General features: G+C 42.8%; 1 protein-coding gene across 1 annotated transcript in view; it reads left to right on the forward strand.

Moving 5' to 3' along the window:
* Zc3h7a (zinc finger CCCH-type containing 7A) overlaps window positions 1-13,523 on the forward strand; it is a 43,671-nt gene that overhangs the window by 14,988 nt on the left and 15,160 nt on the right. Inside the window, exons 3-12 of the mRNA XM_057774590.1 lie at window positions 1,144-1,183; window positions 2,819-3,016; window positions 5,162-5,320; window positions 5,538-5,618; window positions 5,708-5,746; window positions 7,163-7,196; window positions 7,423-7,700; window positions 11,406-11,619; window positions 12,624-12,688; window positions 13,188-13,374. Of these exons, the coding sequence (XP_057630573.1) occupies window positions 1,144-1,183; window positions 2,819-3,016; window positions 5,162-5,320; window positions 5,538-5,618; window positions 5,708-5,746; window positions 7,163-7,196; window positions 7,423-7,700; window positions 11,406-11,619; window positions 12,624-12,688; window positions 13,188-13,374 (1,295 nt within the window). The remainder of the gene's footprint in view (window positions 1-1,143; window positions 1,184-2,818; window positions 3,017-5,161; window positions 5,321-5,537; window positions 5,619-5,707; window positions 5,747-7,162; window positions 7,197-7,422; window positions 7,701-11,405; window positions 11,620-12,623; window positions 12,689-13,187; window positions 13,375-13,523) is intronic.

Consider the following 13,523-nt stretch of genomic DNA (forward strand, 5'->3'; position numbering starts at 1 on the left):
TTCCAGGCTTGTGTTGTTCTGTTTTGAAGTAGAATCACTCAACCTCCTAGCAGTTCTCCTGCCTCAGTCTCAGAAGTATTGGATTGTAAGCACGAATCCGTCCCTGACAGACTAGGAACTGTCACAGTGCTCAGATTGGGGTGGATTGTAAGCACGAATCCGTCCCTGACAGACTAGGAACTGTCACAGTGCTCAGATTGGGGTGGATTGTAAGCACGAATCCGTCCCTGACAGACTAGGAACTGTCACAGTGCTCAGGGGATTATAAGCACGAATCCGTCCCTGACAGACTAGGAGCTGTCACGTGTTCAGGTTGGGGTGGAAAGGACGTGTTCATTTGAGCACTTTTTTTCCCTTTTCTTTTTGGATATTATTTTTGTTGTTGTTGTTTTTCAAGACAGGGTTTCTCTGTAGCCCTAGCTGTCCTGCAACTCTCTCTATAGACCACACTGGCCTTGGACTTGGAGATCTGCCTTCCTGTTTTCGAAGTGCTGGGATTAAAGGCATGCGCCCCCTTTTGGGTATTCTTATACTTTTAAAATATATTTTTATATTTTTAGGGCTACAGCCCTGATGTTGCAGCCCTTTCCTCCAAATTAGTCTGAAGAATTGGGATGTATTTCCATAAGAAGCATTCTGGCGAATTAAACATCTGGAATGAACATCTGCAGCACAGAAGGCTTTGGCTGTCGGGCTTTGCTGTTAGGAACAGCACCAGTGACAGACAGCTTTTGTTCAGGGACATGTTCAGGCAGAAGGGTCTCTGGTCCTGTTGGGGAGGAGACATACCTTAGCACTTGCAATAGGAATTCTGCATTCAGAAGCCAGAAGAGAGTATTGGATCTTTGAGCTGCCATATGGTTATTGGGAACTGAAATCAGGGTCCTCTGCAAGAGCAGCAAATACTTTAACTACCGAGCATCTCTCTAGCCCCTAAAAAGCACAGTTTAAGATAACTTCTGGCTGAGTAATGCTGCTAGGGAACCTGTCAGGGTGGAGCATTCTTGCAATCCCAGCACGTGGGATGTGGAGGTGGGCTGATCTCAGTGAGTTCCATGTCCATCAGGGGTACTGTATCAGAACAAATGAACAAGACTTCCAGTAGATCTTGGTAATTACAATGGATTTGTTTCTTCTTCTCAGGTCTCCGCTGTCATATCCAGGGACCCAGGAGCAATATGCGGTAATGACTTTGGGAAGAGCTGTGGGTAGTCACAGTAGTCTAAGAATTACCATCTGCAGCAGGACTTAGTAAACTCTGGTCTTGTGTGTCACAGCTGCCCTGACCAGCTGCCCTCTTTCACAAATAAAGCTTTATCAGAATACTGCAACTGCAGCCATTTGTTTATGTGTTCTCTGTGGCACTTTGGGACATAGGACAGAACTTAAGTGTCCCACAGTGCTTTAAATGCTCACTTTTTGGCATTTATAGAAAAAACTTGCCAATCTCTTCTATATAGAACAGCCTTTGGGACTTTTTGGGACAGTTGTCCTGTGTTTTCTTTCCTGTGTTAGTGTGTTCTGAGTTAGTGTGGATTTAGAGCCCTCTGTCAATACTATTTCATCAATTATACGTGGGGTGTAATTGAACAGAGAATGTGGGTGTCATCATTTTCATCTTGATAAGTCTTGGTGGCACTGAAGGAGGGTTGTCTAGAGAATGGGAGGGAAGAGCTGGGTTGAATTGGCCAAGCACAGGGAGAAGAAGGCCATTGCTTCTCATCTCTGAGGATGTGTGTCTGCAAGTGTCCACATTCCTCTTTCCCCTGTGTTCAGTTTCTTTTCCTCCCTATTCTCATGAGGGAAGTCTTAAGTCTTTGGCCGAAATATCTGGAAAATCCGTTTGTTCTCCCGCACGTGGAGCTGGGCCCACAGAGGTTGTGTGACACATCATAGCCACATCAGGCCTTGATGCCTGGTTGTTCCTTAACAGTCTAGGCATCTTACATGTGTGCATATTAGGATCTTGTGATAGAAAAGGTCTCTTAGAATATTAAGGCATTTTTTTGTACATATCGAAAAATAGGTATAGTCGCTTAGTAAGCAAATTATTAGCCTTATCTCCTTCCCTTAAATCAGGCAACAGTCTAAGGAAATAGCTTGTAAAAGAGGAAATACAGGGCCAGAGAGATGGCTCAGCATGGAAAGGCGCCAGGCACCAAGCCTAATGACCTGAATGAGTCCCGCATGGTGGAAGGAGAGGTCTGACTCCCAAATTTCTTTTTCACAGTCGCATGCATAAAACTACTCCTCCCAGTCCCAACAAGACAAAATGTTTTTAAACATGAAATGTAATGATGTGTTGAAAATGTGGAAAGGTTTTGACTGTTTTGGTAAAGACATGAAGATACTAAAGGGTACTGTGTACACTACACGCACACGCTCCCTAGTGTGCTGCACAGCAGCACATGAAAGTCTTTATTACTGTTGCCTTATCAGAAAGACTTCTAAAAGAAAGTCAAAGACTTAAACCAAAGCTGGATGTGGTGGCTCATACCTATAATCTCAGCTCTTGAGAAGCAGAGGCAGGAGGATGACAGCAAATTTGAAGCCATAAATGTAAATTGTACTCTCTTGACTGAGGACTGTGCCAAGTGTCAGAGATGTACACAGTACACTTAAAAAGTATTTTTGACCCTGTTTTTTTCTCATAGGGAGAGTGTATTTTCTCTTGCAGAAGTAAGAAGGATGAACTTCCTAGCAAGGCAGCAGCGACAGGCTTTCCTACAGCAGTGCTCTCTGAGGTTTTAGGCATAAACATGATATTTACTTCTGTCTTACCTTGTTCTGGCTTCAAGAGGTAATTTTCTCTTTTTAGGTGTATTTGCATGCTCTCGTGAGAAATCTTTTTAATGAAGGAAATGATACTTATCGGGAATGTGATTGGAGTAGCTCTCTAAGTCAGTACTCCGAAGCTTTGAGTATAGCTGATTATGCAAAGTCTGAAGAAATTTTAATTCCTAAAGAAATCATTGAAAAACTTCATATAAATCGTATTGCCTGCTATTCTAATATGGTGAGTTCTAGAGCATTTTCTTCAGTGCTGTAATATGTTAATAAGAGGCCATTTTCCTAAGTTTTGCCCTGGACTAGGTGTGGAGCCTAGCCCCTATGCTTTTAAGCCATAGCACGTCACTAGGCATGTACCACTGAGCTGCACTGTGCATGTACCACTGAGCTGCACTAGACATGTACCACTGAGCTGCACTAGACATGCACCACTGAGCTGCACTGTGCATGTGCGCATGGGTGGCTAATGTTGCTTTCTATAATGTGTCCCTGGTTAATAAGCTATTTGAGAGCTACTTACATTTTACTTTTAAAATTGACATGTCAGCAGTGGAGGTTTGTGGGTGCCATGTGGTGAGTGATGTGTGTGCACTATACAGTGTTCAGATCAGAGAAAGAACATTTGTTTTTAGTGTAAGCACAGGCAATCCCTTTTTTCTATAACTTTTTTTAAAAAAATATTTATTTATTTATTTATTATGTATACAATATTCTGTCTGTGTGTATGCCTGCAGGCCAGAAGAGGGCACCAGATCTCATTACAGATAGTTGGGAGCTGCCATGTGGTTGCTGGGAATTGAACTCAGGACCTTTGGAAGAGCAGACAATGCTCTTAATCTCTGAGCCATCTCTCCAGCCCTCCCTTTTTTCTTCTATTTTTTAATTTTCTTTTTACAAAGAATAGTTGCTGTATCTCTGTAGTCTTGGAAGACTTCCAGGTGCCAGCCAAGAACAATCTCTTGCAAGATAAATTTGCAGTATTTTTATCGCTGTTGATTTTTTTTTAAGATTTATTTTATGTATATTAGTGCTCTATCTGCACGTACACCTTTATGCCAGAAGAGGGCATCAGATCCCACTATAGATGGTTGTGAGCCACCATGTGGGTGCCGGGAATTGAACTCAGGACCTCTGGAAGAGCAGTCAGTGCTCTTAACCACTGAGCCATCTCTCTAGCCCCCCCCTTTTTTTTTTTAAATAAGAAGTTTTGTTTTATTCCTTACAGGGCTGAGATTGAAATATAGGGCCTGCGCGCATGTTAGGCAAGCACTTCATGGTTGAGCTCCCCCCAGCCTCTTTCTAAGCACACTGCTGAGCAGTGGTGGCGCACAGCTTTAATCCCAGTATTTGGGAGGAAGAGGCAGGTGGATCTCTGAGTTTGAGGCCAGCCAGGGTTACACAGTAAAACCTTGCCTCAAAAAAAACAAACAAAAAAATGTGTGTGTATACGTATACACATTTTATATACATACATATATATCATACTATCATTACTGTAGTTACCCACTTTATTTATTTATTATAGAGCAGAGAGATGAGAGTATAGAGTCAGAGGGCAGCTTTGGGTCATCAGGGTTACCTGGTGAGCCGTCTCACTAGCCCCTCACATGACTTTAAAAATGCATTTATTAGATTTATTTTGTTTTACGTTTTACCAGCATGCACATACGTGTACCATGTGTATACGTGTTTGAGTGTTTTGCCTGTGTCTGTGCAGCCAGAGGAGGATGTTGTGAGCCTCCATGTGGACATTCGGAATTGAACCTTAGTCCTCTGGAAGGGTGCCAGTGCTCTTAACTGCGATCCATCTCCCCAGCCTCCACAGTTGACATCTTTAATGGATTTAAAAAGCAGTGCTGATGCCGGGCGATGGTGGCGCACGCCTTTAATCCCAACACTCGGGAGGCAGAGGCAGGCGAATCTCTGTGAGTTCAAGTCCAGCCTGGTCTACAAGAGCTAGTTCCAGGACAGGCTCCAAAACCACAGAGAAACCCTGTCTCGAAAAACCAAAAAAAAAAAAAAAAAAAAAAAAAGCAGTGCTGATAACGAGAGGAAATCGAATAGATTATGACACTGGGGTACCAGCCATGTCCAGAAGTTTCTTCTTTGGAGACATCGGGCTCTCTGACCAAGTACTCATATTTGTCTGATACAGGATAGGAAGTACACAGATATTCATGATAATTTCCCACTTTTATGTATGTGGAACATCCTAACAAAATGACGGAAATGAAAAATAACATTGTGAACTTTGAATTTAAGTTGAGAGTCATAGAATGTGGTCACATATTTGTTTTCATGTCTGAAACAGGCATCAGAGTGAGGTATTAATTGTGTGACTCTGGCTTTCTCTTTCGGCCTTTCCCACCAGGGTTTCCATGATAAAGTTTTGGAAGATTGTAATGCTGTCCTCAGTATTAATGCCAGTAACTGCAAGGCTCTGTATCGGAAATCTAAGGCTTTGAGTGACTTAGGGCGCTACAAAGAGGCCTATGATGCTGTAGCAAAGTGCTCCTTAGCAGTGCCTCAGGTATGTAATGGACTCTTCAGCTCACTTGTTTGCACCAAATATTTTACTGCTTTCGCGTGGAGAAATGGCAAGTGAAAGAATCAGGATTTCCTGCAGCCGTCAGCCTACTCCAGTTCAGTGTGATAGCTAATAAACCAAGTGTCTAGCTGGGAAACGCCACGGCCCTGTTTGATTGTTTCACTGCAGATACATTCATGAATGTTGGCTTTTTTTTTAGGATGAACATGTAATAAAACTAACTCAAGAATTAGCTCAGAAATTGGGATTTAAAATAAGGAAAGCATATGTTAGAGCTGAGGTGAGTCAAACTTCTCTCAGGGCCTTTTCATTTTGTTGTATAATCTTGAGTCGGTTCTGTTTTGAAATTGCATTTTTATTTTATTTCAGCTCTCTCTGAAGCTAGTACCAGGAGATGGGGCTACCAAGGTAGGGTTATTATCTATGCAAAAATCATGCTTCTGAGAGAAGAAGGGCTGGCAGACTTAGCAACTGTCCTTTTTGTAGTTTTAGAGCGTGTCTCTTTGATGCCTCAGACATGAAACTGGCCATGGCTTCCTGTCACTTTTTTATTTTATTTTATTTTATTTTTTTTTTTTCCGGTCACTTTAGAGAACAAAACAATTCAAGTACTGTACTTTAATCTGAGCCAGCTTTCCCGCAGGCCACTGGAGCATGTGACAGGATGTGAACAGATGCTCAGTTTTCTTTGAAAATCATAGATCAAAGCCAGATACTAGTTTTGAGAGACATTGGGGTTTAAACAAGAAATTATCCACACAAAAAAAGACAGGAAGGAGCACTTGGTGCTTTTCAGAGGACCAGGACCCGGGTGGCTCCCAGTACCCATACAGTGGTTTCCACCTCAGTAACTGCACTTCTAGGGGGTCCTGATGTTACCTTGTGACCTTCCAGGACACCAAGCACTTATGTGGTATACATACCTACACAACACAAGCAAAACACAGATAACATTGAAATGAATAAATCTAATTAAGAAAAATCTTGTCAGGAATGGCTAATAGATTTGTTAGTCTCAGGTCTCTGAAGGCAGAGGCAAGAGGATCCCTGTGAGTTCAAGACCAACCTGGTCTACATAGAATGCCAGACCAGTCAGCACTACAGAGTAAAACCGTGTCTCTTCCTCTGTTTTAAAACTTTAAAGTCTTATGGTTGCTGGAATGACACTAGTCATTGTGAGGGGCTGGTGGACAGTGATTGGATTAGTCCCTGTTCCCATCTAAATATCCTTTGAGAAATGCATGTCTGCTAGAAGTCCACTCTTGTGATCCCAAGAGTGTAAGGTGAGCAAGGACAACACAGATCTGTCTTCAAAAGAAAACAAAGCCCTGCCTGATGATGCCTGGTAATCCTAGTTAGGGAGGTAGGGGGACCGGAAGGTCTGATGATGCCTGGTAATCCTAGATAGGGAGGTAGGGGGACCGGAAGGTCTGATGATGCCTGGTAATCCTAGATAGGGAGGCAGGAGGACCGGAAGTTCAAGGTCATCCTTAGCTATATCCTGAGATTGAGGCCATCCTGGGCTACAAGAGATTGTTTCAAGAGAAGAAGCAAGGCATGGTGGTGCACACCTTTTAATCCCAGCATTTGGGAGGCAGAGGCAGCTGGATCTCTGTGATCTCTAGGCCAATCAGGACTACATAATGAGATCCTGTCTCAAAATAACAAAAAGAGTAGGAGATAAGTGGTTTGAATGTTCTTTTGATTTCTTGTATCTTAGTCAAATGTCTTTGCAAATCTACATCAGTCTTCTAAGATGAGTTTTACTGACTGTTTTAGAGTTTAGAATCATGAAAACATGATCACTATCGGTTTAATTTCCAGGCTGTGAACTATTCTGTGGAAGATATTGAGCCAGGTATGTTTTCACTTGTCATCTTAATCCTCTGAAATAAGCCTGCCAGTTTGCCAGTGCTAGAGTGTGTTTATTACATAGTATTGTCAAGTGAGATTGCTGTGGGATGAAAGCGAGACTGACTGTTCATATTTTCACCTAGCCTTCATACGTTCTGTTATTGGCCATTAGCACTCCTGTTTTGTAAATACAGTGACTTGGAGTGAGTAAATTTCTATGTATATTGCAGATTTATTAACCCCAAGGCAAGAAGCACTTCCAGTTGTCTCCCTTCCTATGTCCAGTTTTCCTCATGACATTGGTAGTGAGCTGGCCTCAGTTCCTGTTATGCCTGTAACTTCTGTTTTGCAAGTGGATGAGAGCCCACTGCCATCCACAGTGTTTGCAAATGGAGGGAAGTACGCCTTTATGCCACCAGACACCTTTGTAGATGATGGAGACATTGTCCTTGGGGATGACATAGACGATCTCCTTGATTCTGCCCCAGAAACAAATGATGCTGTCATGGTGAGTTTCACTGTTTAGTTTCCTATTTAATTCCCTTTTTAAAAAGTGTGGGTGGTGGTGTGTATGTGTGCGCGCACGTGCGCATATATGCATGTGAGACGTGTTTGTGACATGTGGAAACCTGTTCCTATGTGTAGAAGGAGCGGCGGGCTGTGTTCCTGCCCGGCTCCCACACGGCTAGCTTTACACCTGAAATAACAACACACAAATTGTATTCATTTAAACACTGCCTGGCCCATTATATCTAGCTTCTTCTTGGCTAACTCTCACATCTTAATTAACCCATTTTTAATAATATGTGTAGCACTACGAGGTGGTGGCTTACTGGGAAGATTCTAACCTACGTCCGTCTTGGGTTGGAGAATCATGGCATCTGCCTGTCTCTGCTTTCTTCCTCCCAGCATTCTGTTCTGTCTCCCCACCTACCTATGTTCTGACCTATCAGGCCAAGCAGTTTTCTTTATTAATTAACCAATGAAAGCAACAGACAGATAGAAGACCCACCTACATCACCTGTGGAAACCAGAAGAGGGTATCAGATCCTGTGGAGTTGGAGTTACAGGCAATTGTAAGCCACCCCATATGGGTGTTGGGAACAGAACTCAGGTCTTTGGAAGAGAAGTGATCTTAACTGCTGAGCCATCTCCTGCTTGGTTTAGTTTCTTCTTTCTTTTAAAATTTTCATTTATTTTTATACTTTGTTGTTTTTAAATATTTATTTATTTATTATGGATACAATATTCTGTTTGCATATATGCCTGCTAGAAGAGGACACCAGATCTCATTACAGATGGTTGTGAGCCACCATGTGGTTGCTGGGAATTGAACTCAGGTCCTTTGGAAGAGCACGCAATGTTCTTAACTGCTGAGCCATCTCTCCAGCCCCTGTTATTGTGGTTTTTGAGACAGGGTTTCTCTGTAGATTTTTGAGCCTGTCCTGGAACTCACTCTGTAGTCCAGGCTGGCTTCAAATTCACAGAAATCCTCCTGTCTCTGCCTCCCAAATGCTGGGATTAAAGGCGTGCAGTGCACTGCCACCACCCAGCTATTTTTATACTTTTTTTAAAAAAAATATTTATTTATTTATTTACTTACTCACTTATTTATTTATTTATTTATTTATTTATTTATTTATTTATTTATTTATTATGTATACACTATTCTATTCTGTCTGTGTGTATGCTTGCTGGCCAGAAGAGGGCACCAGACCTCATTACAGATGGTTGTGAGCCACCATGTGGTTGCTGGGAATTAAACTCAGGACCTTTGGAAGAGCAGGCAATACTCTTAACCGCTGAGCCATCTCTCCAGCCCTATTTTTATACTTTTAACAGCAGTTCCAGGCATTGAACTCATGTCCTCATGCTTACAAGGCAAGCACTTTATCCTCTAAACCATCTCCTCAACCCTACTTTCTCTTCTCAAGGACATAGTTCCTCCTGTTTAAAGTATAATGCAGTGTGGTAGATAATTTATATTGCTTCTAGGATTCACTTTGACTTTCTTACCTTGACATTTTCTTCGCTTCTTCTGAGGAGATAACAGATAACTGGATAGCATGGTCATTGCTGAAATAAAAGAAAGGAGTGTGCTGTCTAGAAGTTGATGAGTGTTTGTTGAGTGCAAAGGTTAGCCTTATACTCTGATAGAGAGTAGGCATTAGAGCTCAGGAGATGGCTCAGTGAGCAAAGTGTTTGCCGTAAAAGCATAAGGACCCAAGTTTGATCCCAGTGCCAGTATAAAAAGGCTCTAATCCTAGAGCTGCAGAAGTGGACACAGCAGATTGGGACTCATTGGCCAGCTAACAGAGCCTCAGGAATGACACCTAAGGTTGAGCTTTGAGTTCTGGCTTAATGTTTATATTCAGGACCCCTCTCCTGCCTCCCCTCCCACATACACACACAATTAAAAAGATAAATCTTTGCCAGGCATGGTGACACATGCTTTTAATCCCAACACTTGTGAGGGAGAAGCAGGAAGATCTCTGTGAGTTTCAGGCTAACCTGGTCTATATCAGTAGTTCCAGTCCAGCTAGGCATACATAATGAGACCCTTCCTCAAAACTGTCTCACTCACTCACTCAATGTGTGTGTGTATCAGGTGATATGTACATAGTAGCACACATACATATTTGGGTGTATATATGTGTATACGCGCACACACATACACACACACACGACCTGGAGTCATGGACCCAGGTTTGAGTCCTAGGAGTCCTAGCACCCACATGACAGCTCACAGCTGTTTATAACATCAATTCTAGGGCATCTGTTGCCCTCCCTGGCCTCTGCAGATACTGCACACACATAGTGCGTGTGCGCACACAGACACACATAGATGCATACATACATACAAGTTACTTCCCTTAAAAACATTAAACTTTGGGCCTGAGAGATGTCTCAGCAGTTAAGATTACTTACTGCTCTTCCAGAGGACCCAGGCTTGTTTCCTAGCACCCACATGGTGGCTCACAAATGCCTGTACCTCCAGTTCAAAAGACCTGATGACTCTTCTGGCAGGCAAAACATTCACACACATAAATACATAATCTCTTTTTTAAAAATTTGATTTTTTTTTAAGTTTACTCAATGGGTAAAGTACTTGCTATGCAAGCTTGAGGATCGGAGTTAGGATCCCTGGCACACACGTGAAAGGTAGGCATGGTAGTGCCTGCTGTAACCTGGAGCTAGGGAGTGCAGGGACTTGCTGGCCAGCCAGCCTAGCTGAAACAACGAGCTCTTGCCTTAGAGAAGATGCCCTGTCTCAGAATAAGGTAAGGCAGTTGAGGACTTTCTAATATCAGCCTGACCTCCACACGTGCCACACATGCATATACCACACACATGATTTCTGTCTTTTTACACTTATTTGTGCACATGTGTGGGGAAGTGGGGGAGGTGAGAGGACAGCTTGCAAGAGTTGGTCCTTCTCTTCTACCATGAGAGTCCTGGAATAAAACTCATGATGTTTGCATTGACATCCAGTGCCTTAACTTCTGAGCCATCTTGCTGCCCCATCCCCCCTTTTAAGCAAATTTTAAAAAGTTTAAAAATAAATATAAAATAAATATGTGAGTTCAGGGCTAAGAGTGTAGCTCATGACTTGCTAGCGTACATGCAGGCCTGGGTTACATCCTCAGCACTGCATGGTGACACACACCTGTAATCCTACCATTTGGGAAGTAGAGGCAGGAGGATCAGAAGTTCAAGGTCATCTATGGTAACACAGTGAGTTTGAGGCCAGCCTGGTCTACAAAGCTAGTTCCAGGACAGCCAGGACTGTTACACCACAGCCTGTCTCAAAACAAACAAACCAGCGGATCTCTGTGAGTTCGAGACCAGCCTGGTCTACAAGAGCTAGTTCCAGGACAGGCTCCAAAAAACCACAGAGAAACCCTGTCTCGAAAAAACCAAAAAAAAAAAAAAAAAAAAAAAAAAAAAAAACCAGAAAAAAAAAGTCTCCACCAAGACTCAGTCTTTTAGTTGTGAACTGGATTTTAGAGGATTCAGTCCATCCTGCCATGGTGTTTGTACAGAGCTGATCTAAGACTGCTGGCTTGGACTTCTTTCCATTTCCATTCGGATGCAAGCCTGCCTTCTTGTGCAGCACAGCCCTTATTGGGATCTGTGTTGATAGACTGGTGCTAAAACCAGGAAGCTAAGCCAATGAGAGAGGTTCATGAATCTCTTCATTTCTTCTCTTCAGCCTTCCACCCTGGGCAGAGGGTCCCACCCAGCAGCCAGTGTGGCTCCTAGCTTGCCCTTTAGAACATCAACATCTCTGCTTGGAACCTTGCCCATTGGTGCAAGGTATGCTCCTCTGCCCTCCTTTGCAGAGTTGTATCCACCTCTAACCTCGACCTTGGAAGATTTCTTCTGTTCTTCTTTAAATTCATTTTCAGTGACTGAGTCCAAGCGAGGTAAGACTTTCTCCTAAATTATAAACAATTACAGTCAGTTTTCTAAAATGAAATTGTATATGGCAATTTTGTAAAGCATTTTTAGGTGGCAGTTTCTTGAATTGTTCTCACTGTGACTAAACTCTAAAGAGGGAGTCCTTAGGTCTGCACTTGGCTTCACGTAACTGACATTCCCAGAGTCAGAGGCAAGGGCATAACGTAGGCTGGGACGCAGGACTGGTTTTAGGCTGTATGATTGGCTAAGCTGGTGTTCATTGTTTTGGGTAAATGTCTTGAAGTGTATTCTGCAGTAAAAGTCTGTCCCATTTTAAAGGATGTGAAGTGGGACAACATTGAAACTAGCTTCACATCTGGGTTTAGAATTCTGTTGAGTTCAGCAACCTAGACCCTCATTTTATCATGGAGTACTGAGGTCTTAGTTTGGTCAGTACTAGGCTGAGTCCTTGGTTTGGGGTTTTTTTTTTGTTGTTGTTAGTTTTCTTTTGTTTTTGGGGTGCTAGAGATGGAATCCAGGGCCTACAATTCAGAGCCTGTACTTCATACTATAAATAGTGAGAAAAGTCTTGATAGTTTTTGGAGCTATTGTTAAATAGTTAAAGGATAAAAGTCTAAGTTTCTGTTTCAGATATTTACAGTGGAGAGATTGAGAACCATGGATGCGGAATGGCAGAGGGAGTAACTGAATGGCAGACTATGAGATGAGACAGCCCTGAGCCTTGTGCTCTCATTGTCAGAGAGGAGGCTGTTCTCAGCGTGAATGTAGATCTTAATCCTACTCAGTAGGCTCTGCCTTAGTTAATTTCTCTGATAATGGCTAAGGGTTATTTATGCCCCTGGCCCTGGAAGGAAGATTCTACAGTCCTCTTTTGTCAGTAATGAGTAAGAAAGCTCATAGGATTGGGATGGGAAAGCTGCGGGAAGCCATAGGCAGTCAGCTACAGAGCCCTTGTGTGCTGATTCCATGTAGAGTGAAAAGGTCTGTTGAAGTCTTTTTATTATTTTAGATCTGTCCACCTCAACTGCTAGAGAGGGAACAACGCTTAACAACAGTAAATCCTCCCTTTTCCTTGTAAGTTCACTTCCTCTTTTGTGAATACGTCACTTAAATTGAACGTAGGCCTGTGCTTAAGTAACTGAATTATGTGAATGAAAGTGCAAGTCTCCCTTGAATTTTTTGTGTGCTGTGGGGAATCGTGTTATAAAACTCATTCAGAAGATCCAGTAATAAATGTTTGAGTGTGTGACTGGATCTGTCAGAACAAAATAATCACCATTACAGATAGTGCAAAGGGACAGGAGAGCAGAGCGTGTAAGACGTGTGTCCCATGGAAGCAGACCAGTCGTGTCCTAGTCACAGCCCGTAGAGGGTATTACTAGAGGGGCCCAGAGTCCAAAGAGCAAAACACAGAAACTGGCAATTTGTCATAGAGAAGCACACGGGAACGGAATGGCACCAGCCTCGTCCTACCCCCACAGGAGTTCAGTTCTTTCTTTAGTGATAGTACAATATATGTTGCCTGTTTTGTTTTGTTTTGTTTTGTTTTTTTGTTTTCTTACTCTTTTTGCAGATGAATGGACCAGGCAGTTTATTTCCCTCTGAAAATTTCCTGGGAATTGCAAATCAGCCTAGAAATGAGCATGGAAACTTGTTCGGAAGTGTGATTGCTAAGCCGTTTTCATCAGGGACTCCTAGGCACCCCCTCGAAGGAACCCACGAGCTGAGACAAGCTTGCCAGATCTGCTTCGTAAAATCAGGTCAGCACCGAACTAGTGGGCAGCAGGATGCAAGTTATGGAGCTGTTACTGGTGGAAGCAGCCTTGGCTCTGGCGGCTGTCTACTCGAAATGTTAGGAAGTCAGCAAGGAAAGAAACAGGCAGCGTCTGGTCCAAAAGTGATTTAAATT

Source organism: Chionomys nivalis, chromosome 7, assembly GCF_950005125.1.
Source record: "Chionomys nivalis chromosome 7, mChiNiv1.1, whole genome shotgun sequence".
In the NCBI taxonomy this organism is placed as follows: domain Eukaryota; kingdom Metazoa; phylum Chordata; class Mammalia; order Rodentia; family Cricetidae; genus Chionomys; species Chionomys nivalis.